We start from the raw sequence: 22,613 nt of genomic DNA, 5'->3' as shown, positions 1-22,613 counted from the left end.
CAAATAAACAAATAAACAAATAAACAAATAAACAAATAAACAAATAAACAAATAAACAAATAAACAAATAAACAAATAAACAAATAAACAAATAAACAAATAAACAAATAAACAAATAAACAAATAAACAAATAAACAAATAAACAAATAAACAAATAAACAAATAAACAAATAAACAAATAAACACGTTTACATTTGCGATACCAGTCGATTTTCCTAAATTGAAACAAATACTTTTCAATTTGATATTTGATTGAAATAAATTAAGTCTCCAATCGTTATTCATCAGCTGTTTTATTTCAACAGGATCACCTACCAATTCAATACTTTGATTGATCTGTTGAACACTATTTATGAAATAACTGTTGAACTTTTCTGATATGATTTGTTCTGTATGCTCTTCTATACCATCAAAAGTTATAGAGTACCAACTTTATGAGCTGTTCCCACCAACGTACTTTTCAGTTATTAGTAGTCTTAAATTAAGTCTTCAATCGTTATTCAGTTATTCAATTATTTGTACACGCTTTCAACAACTCAAGCTTCTTGATACAAGAACTGTCAGCTAATTTGCTATATAATATGCATTGCACCGACTCATAAGGCAATCATTTCGAATTTGGTTGTCGTTGTTAACGTGTTGATTATTGTGCGATCGAGGCATCTCCAAGCGAAATACGAAGCAAGCGGAGAAAATAGGAGACTTCAACGGAACACATGCCAGTATCGCACCCACTGACAACAGGTCAGCCTGGAAATAGATGACGGAACAGATTCGAACTCAAGTCGTCACTCTTTATCACGAACGCCTTTCTTTTCTGAATTACCATTATTTGTACACACTTTCAACACGTTGGTGAGAATAAATGCCCTGCGATCCACTGTGTACAACTCAAGCTTCTTGATACAAGAACTGTCTGCTAATTTGCTATATAAAATGCATAGCACCGACTCATGAGCCATTCATTTCGAATTTGGCTGTCGTTGTTAACGTGTTGATTATTGTGCGATCGAAGCATCTCTAAGCGAAATACGAAGCAAGCGGAAGAAGTAAGAGACTTCAACGGAACACAGGCCAGTATCACACCCACTGACAACAGGTCAGCCTGGAAATAGATGACGGAACAGATTCGAACTCAACTCTTCACTCTTTATCACGAACGCCTTTCATTTCTGAATTACCATTATTTTATTGTAAAGAGCTTTTCAGAACCACCATTATTTTATTGTAACGAACTATTCCGGTTACTTCGTAATATTTAATTGTATGTCAGAATGTTTAATCTAACTGATCTGTTCTTGAGTTTAGACGTATGTCTTAAAATTCTAGTAGTGAAAAAGGGGAAAGCTTGCACAATTCACCCAATCGATCAATTAATTGATATTCGGAAGTATAAAGAAAGAGTGTCAGTTTTGTTCGTATTCACAAGGTCCAGTTATGTCTCTGACATTACACACCCGTACTTTTTTACGCATAAAATTTCATACGCTAGAACCAAAATAGAATTGCATTGTTGGTTTTTTGTATAATAAATTATTTCGTTCTAAAACTTTCAAAAAAGTTACCTGTATACTGTGATCTATAGCATCTTCAAATACATTACAGAAATCAATAGAAAATTCTTCATCGTTCAGTTCTTCCTTAACAGGGTGTGAAATTTTTAGCCACTCAGAGCTATTTAACAGCTTTGGTATGGGAGGTTTGCAGAAAAACTCGCCTGAAAAGAAATAACAAAACACTATTTAGCATAACAAGAAGCTTTTCTTCGCTATTAAAGTATACAGACAATTTCGTAGTATTTTATAATAGATGTGAGTATGTGTCTATAAAGTTGTGAATTGAACTACTTCAAAAGTGAGGTATGTACAACATCCTAAATTTTCTGTCGCTCGAATCGGAAAACATTCAGTAGTATGAGACACATCTAGTCAGAGATCTGGATGGCACTCAGATGCTTAACGATGACAGTAGATTAGGGCTGTCTTTCAGTGGTAGATATATCGGGCACGCCAAGGAAGGTACCGCAATGCAAAGTCTATGAACTTACGCTGCCCGTTCTCGATCTTCAGGCTCCAAGTCATTATTATGCCAAACAATTGACGCATTCTCAAATATTGGCCAAACGAGAGAGCAGTAGAAATCTTTCAAACAGCACAGATCAATTTTTTTATATCTTCGTGATAAACCCTAATTGTCCATTAGCTTTTGTTATTACTGCAGATCGATGCAAATTGAACGTAAGCTTTTGATCAAGTACATCTAAATCGCTAAATTGGTTAGTTTTTGCCTTTCTCATATAGAAAGGTTATGCAATCACTTGAAAAACCCACTAGTGAAAATGGGCCCGAAGGGCCAAGTGTCATATACCATTCGACTCAGTTCATCGAGCTGAGCAATGTCTGTGTGTGTATGTATGTGTGTGTGTATGTGTCAAATAATCTCACTAGGTTTTCTCGGAGATGGCTGAACCGATTTTGACAAACTTAGATTCAAATGAAAGGTCTCGTGATCCCATACGGAATTCCTGAATTTCATTAGGATTCGACTTCCGGTTCCAGAATTATAGGGTAAAGTGTGTTCAATATTGTACACCGTCACTTAAACCGGCGAAACAAAACACGTAAAAAAAATTCTAAACTGGTCTCAAAACTACACAAATCAATAGTCATTATCAGTAGGTAACTAAACAAACCGATTCCGACTATACTGGTTCTCGGTATCCGGTTCCGGAAGTACCGGAAATAGTATTCATATATACCAAAATAGATTTCACTCACTTTTCTCAGCGATGGTTTAACGATTTCCACAAACTTAGATTGAAATGAAAGGTCTCGTAGTCCCATACGGAATTCCTGAATTTCACCTGGATTCGGCTTCCGGTTCCGGAATTATAGGGTAAAGTGTGTCCAATATTGTACACCGTCACTTAAACCGGCGAAACAAAAAACGTGAAAACTTTTCCAAACTGGACTCAAAACTACACTAATCGAAAGTCAGTATCAGTAGGCAACTAAACAAACCGATTCCGACAATCCTGGTTCCCGGTATCCGGTTCCGGAAGTATCGGAAATAGTATTCATATATACCAAAATAGATTTCACTCACTTTACTCAGCGATGGTTTAACCGATTTCCACAATCTGAGATTCAAATGGAAGGTCTCGTGGTCTCATACGGAATTCCTGAATTTCATCCGGATTCGACTTCCGGTTCCGGAATTATAGGGTAAAGTGTGTTCAATATTGTACACCGCCACTTAAACCGGCGAAACAAAACACGTAAAAAAATTCTAAACTGGTCTCAAAACTACACAAATCGAAAGTCAGTATCAGTAGGCAACTAAACAAACCGATTTCGGCAATCCTGGTTCCCGGTATCCGGTTCCGGAAGTACCGGAAATAGTGGTCATATATACCAAAATAGATCTCACTCACTTTTCTCAGCGATGGTTTAACCGATTTCCACAAACTTAGATTCAAATGATAGGTCTCGTGATCCCATACGTAGTTCCGGAATTTCATCTGTATTCGACTTCCGGCTCCGGAATTATAGGGTAATGTTTGTTCAATATTGTACACTGTCACTTAAACCGGCGAAACAAAAAACGTAAAAAAATTTCTAAACTGGTCTCAAAACTACACGAATCGATAGTCAGTATCAGTAGGCAACTAAGCAAACCGATTCCGGCTATCCTGCTTCCTTGTATCCGGTTCCGGAAGTACCGGAAAAAGTGGTCGTATATACCAAAATGGATCTCACTTACTTTTCTCAGCGATGGTTTAACCGAGTTCCACAAACTTAGATTCAAATGAAAGTTCTTGTGGTCCCATACGGAATTCCTGAATTTCATCCAGATCCGGCTTCCGGTTCCGGATTTATAGGGTAAAGTGTGTTCAATATTGTACACCGTCACTTAAACTGGTGGAACAAAAGCAGTAAAAAATGTTGTAAACTGGACTCAAAACCGATATTCCCAATCTTAGGGTCAAATGAAAGGTCTTATGGTCCTACCAAAGATTTCTGCATATTTTCGGATACAACAAACATTTAAATCGTCATTTAGAATGCGATGGCAAAATCGTATAAAATCTTCGAAATTTAAATAAAAACTAGTAGCGTTTAAACGTCAAGTTAGTTGGTGGCCGTACGAACCGACTTTGATTATACCGGTTCTCGGGTTCCGGTACCGGAAGCGCATATAATAATGAACCCATTTCGTTTTCTTAAGGATGACTTACGCAATCAAAGCACTGTTTTTTTGTATGTTATGCATAAACAATCTCTTGATTCCTTTCAAAAATCGAAGAGAAATATTTTGAATAGAATACCTCAATATTATATGTACATGAAAAAGGCATCATTACACCACTAGGTGAATTTAAACAGGTTTTTTTTGCAGAATAACTTTATCGATGACATAGCCGAATCTTATTGACTATTTAGTACGATGAAAGGACATAACCATGCATTTCGAAACACTCACGGTCAGCTTGTTTCGATGACACCAGTCGACGAATTGATCTAATATGTTATTGCTTGAAGGCCAACGCAGTCCTCAATAGATCGAACGATGAAGTAAATCTTTAAATCATCGGCACACGCTAATTTACGACCTGGCCTTTGAATTGGAAATATGACGTTGGAACATAGAATGAACAACAACGGACCTAGGTTGCTACGTTGGGATACTCCGGACGAGTTAGTGAAACTGGAGGATTTATTAAAACCAAGCCTACGTAGAGGTCTGCCGTTCAAGTATGATCTCAGCCATTTAATTATACACTCAGAAATGTCTAGTTTAGATAACTTTGCTAGCAAAGTATTATAATTAATTGGTCAATTGTATTGAAAGCACCTTTAATATCCGTATAAATTACATCCATTTGCGCTCCGTGTTGGAGTTTACAAAACAAGCTGTAGCGAGTTGGATAAGATTTGTGGTAACTGATCGTCCGGGCATAAACCCACGCTGATCGTTCGAAATATAGCATCTAGCTTTTTCAATGATTTCAACAAATTTTGTTTCGGCTGTCTCAATGCAGACAGACAATTTCATAGCAGGGGAGACCGGGGCTGGTTGGCCGAGTTTTGATTTCGAAATTTCTGTACTCATTCTGGTTAGACTTTTCGATAAACAGTTTGCGCTGTCATGAAGATACATCTTTTGAGTGCGTTTGTGAATTTTTTCATCACTCTTGAAAAATCAGGGAAGAAGTTATTAACGATCAGATAACCATAAATAACTGAAAAACAAACTTTTTTTAAACTTTAGGAAATTATGAATAAAATTCATCACGTCTTTTTCGCACTCGGACGACGGTTTTGAGATAGTCAAGCACATATCAGTTCCGATTATCTGCTGGACGAGTATGAAAGGTAAACTTTGATTGAAAATCGTCCATTTCTTATATTGCTACAGACGGAACTGGATGTCTAGGTTCTCCCATTAACATCAGTAAGAACAAATCAAGTATAAAGCGTGAAACGCATAAGTCGTCCTCTTACTTGGACTTCGGTCGTCGGAGGCAGCAGTCGCCGCTAATAATGAGAGCGCAGACTTTTTGAGTGGTACAAAACCTCAAACGCTCAGATCGTGCTCTCATTTGGACTTCGGTCGTCAGGAATAGCAGCCGGTAATGAAAGCAGACCTTCTGCGTCGTATAAAGCCTCAAACGCTCAGGTCACAGAGCCAGTTTCCCTTCATAAAAGATCGATCGCATCATCCTGCTGCTGGTAGTTTGCATTAGAGCAAAATACAACGAAAAATCGACAATAGGAAACATTATGTGAAATCAGCCCTTCTTATGGCTCCATATGTTATTTAAAGAACTATAAAGATCATGTACAAAATAAATATATTTTCTGTAATGTAATTTATAACAGTAAATCGCTTGATAAAAACATTGTTTAGATTAACTAATGAATACCAACATACTAATATGATATTCGAAATTTATTAGGATTAAGGTATTATGTATTGAGGATGCCACGGCGAAGAAAAACTTATGTATATTGCCTATGAAATAAAAGTATTTATAAACAAAACTATAAAGATTGCTTATTTGCGTATTGGAAAAAAACCATCAGTGTAGTGCAAATCTTAAATGATTTGATTGGCTTTGTGTATTTTTTGCAGTGCAAAATTTCCAACAGTGTTTAATATCGCTTATATCCAAAAAGTGTTTGATATCGTAAAATTGCACAATTTGGCCTTTCTGAATGCCAGAAACTTATCTGGTACAAGTATTTTGACAGTTTCTTTCACTGAAATATTGAAATTCTAAATGAAATAATCGACATCAAAATTCTGTATGTTGCTATTTAAAACCATAATTGTATACCCAAAGAATTATGCGAAATTATTCTTCGCTGTACTGTATACGGCCCATTTTCCAACTAGTTGTAGTTTGTTATAGAACTTACTGTTGATTTGCTATATAAAATACATAGCACCGACTCAGAACAGATTCGAACTCAACTCGTCATTCTTTATCACGAGCACCTTCAGGTTTTTTCAGAACCACCATAATTTTATCATAAAGTACTATACTGGTTACTTCGTAATATTCAATAGTATGTCAGAATATTTAATGTATCGTTCCAAATTCTAGTAGTGAAAAAGGGGAAAGCTTACACAGTTCACACAATCGGTCAACTAATTGATATTCGGAAGTATAAAGGAAGAGTGGCAGTTTTATTCGTATTCACGACTTCCAGTTATATCTCTGACAATACATACCCGTACTTTAACTATTTTAGATTTGGTAGGTTTAGATAACCTGTTTACAGCTCTCACTGCGTTTTTTTCCTCCGCTAGGGTATGCTTACGTTTGCTTTCTTTTTTTTTCCTACTATGATGCTGCTCTTATTAGGGAATCTGTCAAACTTGGATTGATCGGCGTTTCCGACCTTGTTGCTTCTTAGAATCAGTTCGTGTACTCGTTTTGTCTTGGGCAGAGGCCTGACCTCTTCAGGGAGAACTGCATCTGTAACAAACTCTATGCCGATGGACGAGTTTTGATCGAGGAACTCTTCAGGGGAAAAAAAATCAGAATTGTAGGGGAAGATTCTGGAACCAGTTTGAATATTGTTCGATGTGCATGCGAGCGGAAATGAACTGGGTACGATTCCCGGAATGTCGTAAAAAATCATTGTTTTGCAAGGCTTGTTCGTCTACGCATCAAAATAGTTGTTAGGAGCCAATTACTTACACTTTATTCGCGTTCAATGGTCTAGAATGAAAACAAGACGTTATATGTATATGGGAATAATGATTTCTAGTGAACTAATAAAAGGATAGGGTTGCATAATAACTAACTGTGTGCAGCGTACTTATTATCATTAATATTATCAATCCAATTTCACTCTGAAAAAAAAGTTTGCGTTTCACGAATATTACCAATACACAAAATTTACAATTCGATCAATCAACCCTTCACAAAACTTGGCCAACCTACCCCAATGGATGTATCCGAGAACAATCACGATTTACATTAACACAAATGAGGTAACACTAGTAACAATTATATCATTTTTTAGGGTTTTGAATACTCTTGCTAGCGGTACCACGTTTTGGGAATTCAGATGATAATTGATTTGCGTTACGCATATTACTGTACAAAAACCGAGATTTACTCACCAGCGCCGAAAACAATAACACATAAAAAAACGAAATTACGTCGGTACATTGGTGACCCATTACTCCACCATAATCACTATAAATGTCGCCACTGCGCATAATAGCCTTTTTATAAAAGCCACCTTGTGAATTGAACTACTTCAAAAGTAAGGTACGTATAACATCGAAAGTTTTCTGTCACTCAACGGAATGGCTGTACCCAGAAATCAGAAAACATTCAGTAGTATGAGACACATCTAGTCAGAAACCAGTCGTATCTGCGGATACGAGACCTCAATCTAAGGTGCATTGGATGGGATTCTGATTTACTTGTTTAAATCATTGAATGTCTTACCCTCAAAGATTATAAGTAAAATTTTACATTACACATGAATAATGCGGAGAAGCAATCAGTTTACACCAAACAAAGAGTCCATGTTAAAACAGCAACTAATGCACTTCAGGCGATCGGACACATGACTGTCGGTCTCAGCCTTCGGTCGTGTCAATGATTTTCACGAGCGTTCAGCTTGTCGGCGACGGTGGCTACTCAATAAAATGCGAGTTTGCTAATCGCCGCGCGAGTAGAACGAAATAGCATCGAATAAAATTTAGAGACACATAACTCAGTTGCCTCTCAGTGACATTAAGTGCAACATTTAATTTTCTAAATATAGCACTAATATACTCCACACCTACTTCCAAGAAACCAAAACCAAAATGGGCAACGCAAAGTCCTCACTCTTCAATAACTTCCTATTTTTATTGACGCTCACACCCCCTTGCCCTTGCTACGGACATCCTTACTCTTACGACCCAATTCAAGGAAAACGATCCCTAGGTCACTACGCCCAGTACAAACCACTCCGCCCGATACATGAAATGTCCGGATTATTTCGCCAAAGTTAAAATAGTGAAAACTCAATTTGACAACAACCTCACATATGCAGAAGCTAGGATAATACATAAGCTAAAGCAACGAAGTAAACGAATAGCATGAGAAATGCGCAAAACTGGGAAAAGATTCGCAGGAACTCATAATCCAATTACGCTCGAAAATTAAACAATTTTCCAATGGTAAAGATACATGAATCAAAATACTGAAACAAAAGCTACAAGAAAACTGAAGGGAAATAACACTCCAACTACTAAAATCTTTTAAAGGAAATAACGGAAATTATCAAAACATCGAAGAAACAACCTCAATTCAGAACATACAAACTCGCTAGGTGATGCTACGAAACACTTCATATATATATATATATATATATATATATATATATATATATATATATATATATATATATATATATATATATATATATATATATATATATATATATATATATATATATATATATATATATATATATATATATATATATATATATATATATATATATATATATATATATATATATTTATATATATATATATATATGTATATGCCGATATATTCTCATATACGTGCCTATGTGTATACATATATACATATATGAGGCGCGTAAATTGAGGTTTCGGTGTACTAGTATGGGTGTCGTTTCGAAATATGCCGTGCGAATCGGGGTTGCCACATGTACAGATTAATCTGTATTTTATTTCTCCTGAAAAATAAGGATTCAAATGTTGCGAAAGGGTAGAATTTCTTAACACCGCTAAAAATCCAAATTTGTTTAAAAAGTGTTTGGAGTGAGCGGGATTCAAAATCCAGTTTTTATTCGAAGTCGATATGTTATGTTTATGCTTAATTTTTCTATCATATCTGGCATATATTTTTTAATATAGTTATTGATTATAACGGTTTGTTTACTTACCTTGAACATACTGTTTTTCAAAAAAATTTTTAAAATGGGTAATAATAATAATAACAATAATAAAATAATAATAATAATATTTTATTTTTTTTCCTTTGTCCATCTGTCCAACCGAACGGGATTTCACGGGACACGTGTCGCAGTATATAGCGCGAGAATATTTTTTATTTTATTCCAACTTTTTTATTTCGACACAAACGTGCAAGTAGGCACTCTTTAAATAGTAACTAAATAGTAATAGTTATCATTTTTCATCGTAAAACATACAGTCGCATAAGAATGGAGATTTGCGGAATTAGTAATTGTATTGTCTGCGACATTCGCTATCTCTGGAAGTGTCACGGACAGTGCAATCGGAAATTTCATGCAGCCTGTGTTGGAATACAGAGGAACCACGAAGAATTATTAAGGACTGTATTTTCTCTGTATTCGCACAAATAAAAGCATTAAAGTATCACTTGACGCTCCCGACAGCATGGAATCTCTTTTGCTGAAGCCAGAAACAGACATAAAAATTGTAAACATTACTACATGCAACGCAGCCAGTGAAGTCATAAATCGCATTTCATCACTTTTAAATGAACGCAACGAAACTTTTTTAGCGGACATAAACACCGCCAACAAGCAACTGTCCACTAAGGCAGAAGTACACCTTGAAAAAGTATTTACTTTTTTTGAAAACAAAGTTGACGGTGTGCAAACTAATATTAACGAAATTAAAAGTATCGACCCACCATGCAGCATATCATCGAAAGAATTTCTGGACGACATCAAGGCACTAAAGGAATTAATTTTATCAGCCGATTTTCGGAATATATGACGCCCTTTGACGAAGGAATAGACACATAAATTAGTAATGTATTCCAGAATTCTCAAAAACTTCTTCGCTTCATAGACAAAATGTGACTGAAATTTTGCCATAATCCTTGGAACAGAAAGCAGCTGGGATGAAAGTGGAAATAATTTTAACTTATTTCGTCACCACCGAAATTTATCTCTTTGTCAGAAAAATTCTGGAGGAGGAGTCCTCCTACCCTTTAACTTTTGTTTTACTTCTGAAGAAATTATTACTCCTAAATATAAAGAATTTGAGCATGTATGGGCCAAAGTCTCAATATTGGGAGAAGAGCATATTTACTGCTTTGTCTATTTCCCACCCGAAATTGCGAACAAATTTTCTTTTGAACTATTCTTTCTATCTTTAGACACAAACATTTCAAATACGGAACCTGAAGAAATGAAGTAGAGCTTCATATTTATGGCGATCAACGAAATGAGGACTTCATTTCTGATATTGAAAATGAATCAATCTTACTTGGTAGGAGAAAACGAAACATTGCACTACTTTTTCGACAAAATTTCTAATTTTGGCCTACATCAAGTAAACTCCGTAAAAAATCAACAAAACGCATATTTAGACCTTCTTTTCACAAGTTGCACTGAAGACTTTTGTGTGAATGCATCAAACCTACAATTATGGGGAAAATAATGAATATTCATTATATACACACAATACGAGTACATTCCTGCGACTTGGAATATGAGGAAGTGCCGCAATACAATACAATTGACTTTGAAGAAGTCAAGCGTAGGCTAAGTATAATAAATTGGCGAAACGTATTAAGTATAGAAGGAAATGTCGACGACGAAGTAGACAAATTCTTTGACATTATAAACAAAATATTACCAGAAACTTTGCCAATAAAAAGAAGAAGAAAAATCGTAATATCAAATCACCTGTATGGTCCAATTCACAACTAAAACATCTGAAAAATAGAAAACAAAACGCATACAAAACTTACAAATAAAAAAATAGTGACCCTCATCTTCAAAAATAATTAGATTACGGCACATGAAGAAAATAACCGCAAAATTGAAAACGAAAAAAAGATTTGTCCCAAGAACTTTTTTTATTATACGAAAACTAAGCTAAAAAGCAACAATTTTCCATCTCAAATGCACCTCGACGAACATGTAATAGGACAGAAATCTGCAATCAATTGTAACAGTGGGCACAGAAATCAATTTCAATTATTTTTCAAGAAGTATATACATTGTATTCAGAAACTGGCAGTGACCGTGAATGCTCTACCTATCCAACTCCATTTCTGTAAACTATTTATCAGAACATGACATTTCAACAGCATTGAAAAGCATAGACGCCTCAAAAGGGCCTGGACCTGACAGTATACCACCAATATTCTTAAAAAATCTTGCCGAAGAACTTACGCCACCACTACAAGCACTTTACTTATCACTTAATAAATGTACTTTTCCTAAAGCATGGAAATTTTCCTTTCTGGTACCAATATTTAAATCTGGTGCAACATCTCACATTCGGAACTACCGCCATTATCTCTTGCATTCCAACATTATTTGAAAAAATTACAAACGAAAAAGTTTTTCGTCAACATAAAAATGGAATAACAAACAAACAACATGGCTTTTTTAAAGGCCACTCAACTACAACAAATCTCTTAGAATTTATGGCATTCACTCTGAATGTAATGGACACTGGCAACCACGTAGAAACTCTTTACTCTGACTTTAGTTAAGCTTTCGACCGTATTGACATACCATTACTTCTATACAAACTACAAAAATATTGCATGAAACATACCCTTCTGGAGTGGCTTGAATCATACTTAACGAATCGTGTGTAGGTAGTTCGCTTCCAAAACATACTGTCTGAACCAACTAATGCACTTTTGGCGTACCTCAGGATTCCCACTAAGGGCCTATCCTTTTCATTTTCATATAAAAGACATTTCCTTCTTGCTCAAAAATCTAAAAATGTTTGTAAATGCTGACGACATGAAACTTTTCATGGACATTAAAAATATCAACGACCCTGTAATATTCCAGAACAAAATCTGTATTTGGTGCTGTAAAAGTCTACTCCAACTCAATGTAAAAAAACCTGTTTTAATCCACCTAGTGGTGTAATGATGCCTTTCTCATATCAATCATACTATCATATATAATACTGTATTCTTCAAAATTATTTTTCTTCGATTCTTAAAAGAATAACCGAAATAGATTTGTTCGACCGGTCTACTGATAAAAACTGTCAATTGGAAAAGATTTGAGGTCGATTTAGAAAACTTTTTACGGTTTTTCGCTCTTTTCAGTGATGGTATAAAATTTATAACACACTTTACCCTATATTTCCGGATCCTGATGAAATTCAGGAATTACGTATGGGATCACAAGACCTTTCATTTGAATCTAAGTCTGTGAAAATCGGTTCAGCCATCTCCGAGAAAAGTTAGTGCAAAACACGTTACATACACACACATACACACACATATTGGTGTATATATACACACATTTCTTCTCCGAAATCACTGGTTACTGTTAACAATGCCAGCCGTTCAATATAGCACCATCGAATATAACGAACCAACGGACAAAAGGTACTTTCTTTAAACAATGAAAGATCACGGGTGCTGATCTAAAACACGACCGATCGAGACGAGAATTTTATTGCTACTACTGTTACATGCTTTTTGATTGCCTTATATGCTATCAAACTTATCGTTTTTGTTTCTACCTGCTACTATCACATTGACTTGGTGATAACTAGAGAGAATGAGATCCTCTTCTCGCGATCATCAGTGAGGCTGATGATCGTTGTAGGGTGGTTGATTATTTAAGGTATCAGATTATTTTACATACCGGCCGCCTTGAAATACGCGGGTAATTTCAACATATCTATCCATTTATACATACTAACTAAACTAACACCACTAAAACTAGTTTTACATATATACAATGTTTCATTCTGAAGAATTTGATTCTGTGGCAAGAGATGAAATCCTTCTGCTACTGTTGTATCGCTGATGATCCAGATGATTTATTTACCCGGTGATTGATTCAACTGGTACTGTACCGATGGATGCGGGTGCAGTCCGATGTACCGTACCGATGGATGGATGGTGCACTCCAATATTTTGAAGCTGAAGAACGACGATCCTAGCCGCTGTGACGTGATGACTGACTGAAACAGATGAGAGACGATTTTTTACCAATATTAACAAATTTTCTAACGACTTCCCTGAAGCGGAGGCTTGCGCGCCTCCGCGGGAGCCTTCGCGCCGATGAAGTTGACTACACATTGATGACACATGGAGCCTTGTGAAGTAGTATCCACGATGTGACGAGTTGATCTACCATAAGATCATGACAACGAATCCACTCCGAATATTAATTGGATGGGATGATAGTTGCTGAATTGAGTGAGACGCTTGACGAATGATGAGCAGCAATTGTACGACAGTTCCATGGGATCAGCGATCCCGCAAGGGTGGACAAGCACTATAGGAGACAAACATTCCATAAGTTTTTTGCAGTTTATTAAAACACAAACACTTAACTGGTCCGCGGGAGCCAGTTGACTCCCGCAGGCGACACTGCGCCTTTGTTGGAGGAAACTCAATTTTCCCCTCGTACAGATGTGTTATCATTATCGCAAATGGGCAGAGGACAAATCTTAGAGATGCCTCGGGAAAAGCTACCATACTTTGTTTTGACAGTAACAACCCTGATGTTTCCATCGTTTCCACGAGTGATACTTGTTACACGTCCGAGAGCCCATTTGAGTGGAGGAAGGTTTTCGTCCTTAACTAAAACCATCGTTCCAACGAAAAGATTTTCTCGTTGTCTTGTCCATTTAGTTCTACTGTGCAGATTTGATAAATATTGTGTAGACCATTTATCCCAGATATGCTGTAGACATTCCTGTACTCGTTGCCATCGTGATAATCGGGGTTCCGGAACTTCGCGGAGGGCTGGCTCTGGTATAGCGGTTAGCGGGCGTTGTATCAAGAAATGCCCGGGCGTCAATGCTTCGAAGTCTGATGGATCGTTACTCAACGGCGTAAGTGGTCTCGAGTTTAAACAGGATTCAATCTGCGCCAGGACTGTCTGCAACTCATCCGGGGTTAGGATTTTCAAACCAATGACTCTTCGCAGGTGCTGCTTCATTGATTTTACAGCAGCCTCCCACAGACCACCAAAGTTCGGAGTTCTTGGTGGTATAAAACGGAATTCCAGACCGGAATCCGCTGCTTCAGATAAGATTGATTGCTGAGATTGCTGCGATAAAAAGGTTCTGCGAAGCTCGTCGAGTTCTCGTTTGGCACCAACAAAATTGCTGCCATTGTCACACATTACGATTTCGGGTATGCCGCGTCTTGCGACGAATCTTTTAAGAGAGGCCAAGAACGCAGATGTTGTTAAATCGACTACCATTTCGATATGCACTGCTTTCGTTACCAAGCAGACGAATATTGCAGCATAATATTTCACAGGAACCCGTTGTCGATTAGGATATTTGATCAGAAACGGACCACAAAAATCAACACCGACACGAGCAAAGGGGGGAGCTGGAGTCACACGCTCTGAAGGTAGGTCCGCCATCAGTTGATCGTGAACCGTCGGTTTATTTCGAAAACAAATTACACAACGGTATACAGTCTGCCTTGCTAGACTACGAATGCTAAGTGGCCAAAATTGATCACGAACTCTAGCAATTAGTAGTTGTTGGCCTGCATGCAGTAACTTGTGATGATAGTGCAGCATTACTAGCATTGTGAGTGGATGATCTTTATCGAGTATAATCGGATGTTTTCGTCCGATTGAAATATTAGCATTCTCTAGTCTGCCACCCACGTGAAGAACACCATCCTGTAGCCTTGGGTGAAGAGAGTTGATGCGAGATGACGAACTCACTTGACCGTTTCTTTGCAAATCTTTAATTTCTTGATGAAAACGTTCTCGCTGTGCGAGCCTTACTAGATGGAGAAGAGCCGTATCTAGTTCAGCACGTGTTATAATCCCATAACGACGTTTGTTGTGGTCAGATTCCTGTGCGTTATGTTTGAATCGGAGTAACCAAGCTGTGATTCTTATAAGACTTGACAACGATGATTTAAGACCGAATATTTCACTTGGTGAAACAATATTGATTGTCATGGAAACGCTCACGTTTTGTTCCAACTCCGTAGGATCGATTTCATTTTCTGTCACAGTTACCACACCTGGCCAGCTGGTTTCATCCTTGCGTAACCACAACGGTCCGTACCACCAGAGGTAATTTCCGCTTATCTGATCTGCAGTTACACCTCGCGATAACATATCGGCTGGATTCTCCGTACCAGGCACATGATTCCATACACCATCTCGAGTTGCGTGTTGTATTTCTGACACTCTGTTTGCAACAAACTGCTGCCACCGTGACGGACTAGAAGACAACCAGTATCGAACTATCATTGAATCAGTCCAAAAGTACGGACGTGCAATTATTTTCAGACTAGTAGAACACTTTTCGTAGAGATGAGCGAGTAACAAGGCAGATGATAATTCCAACCGGGGAATTGACTGTTTTCTTTTCCGTTTTCCCAGGTCCTCCATTGGGGCAACTCTAGATTTTGCCACTAGCAAATGTGATGAGAAACTTCCGTCAATCTGCTCACATCGCAAATATAAACATGCTCCATAAGCCTTTGTGGCGTCGCAAAATCCGTGAAGTTCAATGGAACGACAATCTTTGCTGAATGCGACCCAGCGGGGAACCTTTACGTTGACTAGATCGTCCAAACTTTTCCGAAAATCTGTCCATTGTTTCTGGAGGTCGGCTGTAAGAGCATCGTCCCCATCGTCACCTTCTGCTTCCAGAGGGACTGGACGAATATCTTAGCCGAAATGACTATTGGACTGACTAGTCCAAGAGGATCAAATATTCGGGCCAAATCAGATAGGACAGTTCGTTTGCAAATTTCAGAACAATTCCACGTTGGAATCTTGAATTTGAAACTATCTATTCTAGGCTCCCATACGAGACCAAGCGTTTTTATGGTTGCGCTTGAATCGTCGAGCTCAAATGATGTTCGATCATCCTTGAATTCATCGGGTATCCGCTTTAGAATCGTTTTACAGTTGGAACTCCATTTTCGAAGTGTGAATCCACCGCCACCAAGTAGTCTCTGGATATCCTCGCACAAACGAATACCATCTCCGATGTTGTCCACGCCAGATATCATATCGTCGACATAGAAGTCATTTGCTAATACTCTAGCCGCATCTGGAAATTTACTTCCATCAAGTTCAGCTAGTCGGCGTAAACATTTAGTTGCAATATATGGAGCCGAAGCAGTCCCGTAAGTAATGGTGCTTAACTCGAACATACGAATAAACTCATTCGGAGTGCTTCTCCAAAAAATACGCTGCAGACGACAGTCGTTGGGCTGGACTTGTATCATCCGATACATTTTCTCAATGTCTGCAACTATTGCGAATCTATGCAGTCTAAATCGCAACACGATTGATACGAGATCGTCTTGTACTGTAGGCCCCACCATCAGGGCATCGTTGAGTGACGGTCCATTATTGGTCGAACACGAAGCGTCGAACACCACGCGCAACTTGGTTGTCATGCTGTCCGGTTTGAGAACACAATGGTGTGGTATGAAATATTGAGGTGCTATGCATTCTTCATCCTCTAGAATATCACGCATATGTCCAAGTCTATGGTATTCCTCCATAAACTGTGTGTACATAAGCTTAGTTGTAATGTCGGTCGCTAGGCGCTTTTCTAATGAGAGGAACCGTTTAAGAGCTGTCTGTTTTGAATCTCCCAATTGAGCAATAACGTTGTCTCTTTTAGGCAGTGATACAACAAATCTTCCAGTACAGTCTCTTATAGTGGTGCGGTCAAACCAAGTTTCGCAAGCCGATTCCTCGACGGACAGTATATCGGTTGAGTGGCAAGTTTCTAGCTCCCAGAACTTGCTTAATAAATCATTAAGTCGTTCACTACATGTGTTGGCTACCATTGGTCTACAATGATTTGGGTTATCCGAAACCTTACCACTTATTATCCATCCAAGTTCTGTGTTTTGCATTACAGGACCCTGGCTCCCAAGCCTGATCTTATCCGTTGTCATTAAATCAAAGAACAAGCCAGCACCAATTATCAAATCGATCGAACCAGGTTCAGAAAACCTTGGGTCTGCTAATACTACATCTTTGGGCAATACTAAATCGTTCACAAGAATCCTTGATATTGGAAGATTTTGCGTGACTTGCGGTAAAACATAAAAAACTTCCTCTTCTGTGAAACAGGATACTCGGGATCGAATACGAGCGATGACGGATTGTTTGCAGTTTTTCGTAGCTTGTCCAATCCCACTGATCGAGAAGATTTCACGGGAGCGCTTGAATCTAAGCTTCTGTGACAGATTTTCCGTCATAAAACATAGCTGTGAGCCACTATCAAGCAAGGCTCTAGCTAAGGTGGAATTCCCATAATGGTCTTCAAGTATCACGAGAGCAGTTGCGAGTAGAACCATTCGTGATGCCTTGGTTTCAAAAGCAGAGAGAACAGCGTTGTGACTAAAGGTTGTGTCTGGATTGGGTGGCGTCTGAGCTTGTTTGCTTGACGTAGGAAAGTGCAATGTATTGATTCGATTAGATAATTGCTGATGAGTTTGTGTTGGGTTCTGTGTGTGTGAGGTTGATGGTGTCTGAGTCATGTGTGAGTTTTGCGAGGTCAATTGCGGTTGTTTGTTCGGTAGTACTCCTGGTGAATTGCTGCCAGGCTGTGTTGAACTTTGATGCAGCATCGTGTGATGTTGTTGACCACATAACCGACAGGATCCACGAGAACAGGATTTGGATACATGACCACGAGACAAGCAGTTAAAACACAATCAACTCGCCTTTACTGCATTCCTCCTTTCATCTACTTTCATGAATTTGAACTTCTTACACTGGAAACCTTGATGCTGAGCTTCACCGCAAAACGGACAACCTTCTTGAGCTGAACTCGTGTAGCTGCTGAGAGATCGTGATGATCTTTTCAATTCATGCGACTGACAAATTGAACGATCGGAAGTTACCGACTGAAGAACAATACAATGATTTTTTAGAAATTCTAATATAGCGGAATATCTGGGCACATCGCGTGATCGATGTTCTGTCTCCCATAAGCGAAGTGTTGTGGTGTCTAGCTTACCAGCCAACATATGTGCTAAGATTGTGCTCCAATCGGGCGTATTTTCACCTAGCTTATGTAACATTTGCAAATGTTTGTCAAATTCGTTTATTACGTGGTTTAACGATCCAAAGCTCTCCTTTTTCATAGGTTCTATTGCTAGTAGAGCATCCAGATGGGATTTAACAAGAAGTTTTTTGTTTTCATAGCGAGATTCTAAGCATCTCCAAGCTATAGAATAGTTCGCGGCCGTCTGTTCTATCGAAGAGATTTCCTGCAGCGCTTCTCCTGACAAGGACGTTCGTAGGTATGTGAACTTGTCTATGTCGGTAAGCTGTGTATTGTCTGATATCAAATTCTTGAAGGTGTCTCGGAAAGTGATCCAATCGCGCAGATTTCCGCTAAATGTAGGGAGCTTTAGTTCAGGAAGTTTGACACGCATCATTGAGAGAGCTGGCAAACGTTGATTGGGTGGTTCTGCTGGAACAACGAAGGAGCTGGATCCAGGCGGATTCAACAGAAGTTGCATCGAATGTTTCAACTGAAAGTATTCATTTATGAAACTCTTTAGAATCTCTTCGTTTTCCTTCTCTTTTTTGGCTCTCGTTCGGGCTATTCTAGTTGCCAGAGCTTCTTCTGATTCATCCGGATCAACAAAATCCTCTCCAAGGTCTTGGTCTTCCATAACCAGATCAATACGCATTCGAACTTCACAAAACAAGTTGTACACTTCATCCAACTTATTCATACGCATTTGTAAGGATCCCTTATCGCGCTGCTCTTGGTAATTTCTAACGAAGTCTTTCATCACATCTATCACGTTCTGTAATTGCCGTTCCTGCTTGCATAGCCGTCGCAACTCATCGTTCGGCATATTGTACTCTTTTCACTTGCACTTGCCTGTAATTGACCGACCGAAATGATTATCGAAACCGTATAGAAATTGACAAACCCACCGACTAGCAGACAATCAGAATAGCGAAATATTGCGAAAATAATCAATCAACCTTGAACCAACAAATCAGGATTATCAATATAATATAATCAAACTCAGAAATGCAACTTTATCGATTTTATTATTTTTTGCCACGTGCGACCTTTGTATAAATTCACAATGGCGGTCGTCTGATCATGCATTCAGAACGCCACCCTGACTGATCTGTCTCTCTTGCTACTTATCTGGTTGTTTCGCAGCTGCTGATGAATTTCTCGATGTGGTTCAGATCCGACCCATGCACCTCCAATTACTTCATGCAATTCCGAGGCTTCATGCAATGCTGATCCGTTGTAAAGATGACCCTTTGTCTCCCGCCAATGAAACGAGCGAAGATGGTGGTGATTTTCGATGATGGCGTTTAGCACAATAACTTTCAATTGTTCCACTTTGCACGAACTTAACAACTACCGGATTGCATGCGAACATCCGGCTCGAAGGACCAAATATGTTTCTTCTCCGAAATCACTGGTTACTGTTAACAATGCCAGCCGTTCAATATAGCACCATCGAATATAACGAACCAACGGACAAAAGGTACTTTCTTTAAACAATGAAAGATCACGGGTGCTGATCTAAAACACGACCGATCGAGACGAGAATTTTATTGCTACTACTGTTACATGCTTTTTGATTGCCTTATATGCTATCAAACTTATCGTTTTTGTTTCTACCTGCTACTATCACATTGACTTGGTGATAACTAGAGAGAATGAGATCCTCTTCTCGCGATCATCAGTGAGGCTGATGATCGTTGTAGGGTGGTTGATTATTTAAGGTATCAGATTATTTTACAACACACACATACACACACATACACACATAGACATTTTGCGAACTCGACGAACTGAGTCGAATGGTATATGACACTCGGCCCTTCGGGCCTCGGTTCAAAAGTCGGTTTTCACAGTGATTGCATAACCTTTTTATAAGAAAAAAGCAAAACGTAACTCAATAACTTTCAGTAGGAAAAATGAAACTAACAGTTCGGCTGAAAAGTTCGTATCGTTTAATAGAAACACACATTTTTTTGCCAAAATTCGTTTTTATTATTCAACATAAATGCCATCAGAGGCGATACAGCGATTATAGCGATCTTCCAACTTTACGATACCATTTTTGTAGTACGATTTGTCCTTTGCCTCAATATAGGCCTCAGTTTCAGCGATTACCTCTTCATTGCTTCTAAATTTTTTACCAGCGAGCATTCTCTTGAGGTCTGAGAACAGGAAAAAGTCACTGGGAGCCAAATCTGGAGAATACGGTGGATGAGGGAGCAATTCGAAGCCCAATTCGTTCAATTTCAGAATCATCAATTTGTTGTAGTTTTTGATCGATTGTGAGCTCACGCGGCACCCATTTTGAACAAAGCTTTCTCATATCCAAATATTCGTGAATAATATGTCCAACACGTTCCTTTGATATCTTAAGGGTGTCAGCTATCTCGATCAACTTCACTTTACGGTCATTGAATATCATTTTGTGGATTTTTTTCACGTTTTCATCGGTAACAGCCTCTTTTGGACGTCCACTGCGTTCATCGTCTTCGGTGCTCATATGACCAGTACGAAATTTTGCAAACCACTTACGAATTGTTGCTTCGCCCGGTGCAGAGTCTGGATAACACTCATCAAGCCATTTTTTGGTATCGGCGGCACTTTTTTTCATAAAAAAGTAGTGTTTCATCAACACGCGAAATTCCTTTTTTTCCATTTTTTAACAATAACAAGAGTAGCTTCACTCAAAATGCAATATCTCACAAACTAATAATCAGACAGCTGTCAAATTTATACACGTATCTTTTGAAGGTTGGTACTAACTGAGAATGGTATGGATTTAATTCTAGTGGCGCCCTCTCATAGAAACGATACGAACTTTTCAGCCGATCTGTTATATCTATAAACATTCATCTAGGAAATCAACTTGTCGAAAAATGTAAAATTATACGAGATTTAGGCGTAATCTTAAACTCCAAGCTCACTTTTGTGGAACATTACAATACACATATGGGAGTCAATAAAGTCAATAAAACAAATAGTATGCTGGTCTTTATTAAACGCTTCAGTCATAACTTTCAGGACCCATATACAGGGTGATTTTTTAAGAGCTTGAGAACTTTTTTAAACAATAAAACGCATAAAATTTGCAAAATCTCATCGGTTCTTTATTTTAAACGTTAGATTGGTACATGACATTTACTTTTTGAAGATAATTTCATTTAAATGTTGACCGCGGCTGCGTCTTAGGTGGTCCATTCGGAAAATCCGCTTTTTTATCGACAAATTTTGTTCAAATTTTGGCTCAATTCTGGTTGAATGGCTACGTAAATAAGCAAAATTGCCGCATTTGGAGTGAAGAGCAACCAGAAGCCGTTCAAGAACTGCCCATGCATCCCGAAAAATGCACTGTTTGGTGTGGTTTGTACGCTGGTGGAATCATTGGACCGTATTTTTTCAAAGATGCTGTTGGACGCAACGTTACAGTGAATGGCGATCGCTATCGTTCGATGCTAACAAACTTTTTGTTGCCAAAAATGGAAGAACTGAACTTGGTTGACATGTGGTTTCAACAAGATGGCGCTACATGCCACACAGCTCGCGATTCTATGGCCATTTTGAGGGAAAACTTCGGAGAACAATTCATCTCAAGAAATGGACCGGTAAGTTGACCACCAAGATCATGCGATTTGACGCCTTTAGACTATTTTTTGTGGGGCTACGTCAAGTCTAAAGTCTACAGAAATAAGCCAGTAACTATTCCAGCTTTGGAAGACAACATTTCCGAAGAAATTCGGGCTATTCCGGCCGAAATGCTCGAAAAAGTTGCCCAAAATTGGACTTTCCGAATGGACCACCTAAGACGCAGCCGCGGTCAACATTTAAATAAAATTATCTTCAAAAAGTAAATGTCATGTACCAATCTAACGTTTAAAATAAAGAACCGATGAGATTTTGCAAATTTTATGCGTTTTATTGTTTAAAAAAGTTCTCAAGCTCTTAAAAAATCACCCTGTACAATTAAATTATTATACAGTACATATGTTAGACCTATTGGTATATTGCAGCCTAGTATGGAATCCATGCATTATTATTCACGAAGAACGCATCGAATCCATTAAAAAAATTCTTTTATGTGCACTTCATAAATTAAACTGGACAGCATTTCCTTTACCACCATATGAAGCACGCTGCA

General features: G+C 38.2%; 1 protein-coding gene across 1 annotated transcript in view; it reads right to left on the bottom strand.

Annotated features, from left to right (window-relative positions):
* The window catches only part of LOC131438546 (solute carrier family 22 member 21), a 640,450-nt gene that overhangs the window by 600,707 nt on the left and 17,130 nt on the right, over nucleotides 1–22,613 (bottom strand). The window contains exon 2 of the mRNA XM_058608646.1: nucleotides 1,567–1,718. Within this exon, the coding sequence (XP_058464629.1) occupies nucleotides 1,567–1,718 (152 nt within the window). The remainder of the gene's footprint in view (nucleotides 1–1,566; nucleotides 1,719–22,613) is intronic.

The sequence above is a fragment of the Malaya genurostris genome, chromosome 3 (assembly GCF_030247185.1).
Source record: "Malaya genurostris strain Urasoe2022 chromosome 3, Malgen_1.1, whole genome shotgun sequence".
Lineage (NCBI taxonomy): Eukaryota > Metazoa > Arthropoda > Insecta > Diptera > Culicidae > Malaya > Malaya genurostris.
Note: the sequence above shows the minus strand (reverse complement) of the source record. Positions and strands in the feature narration are given on the sequence as shown.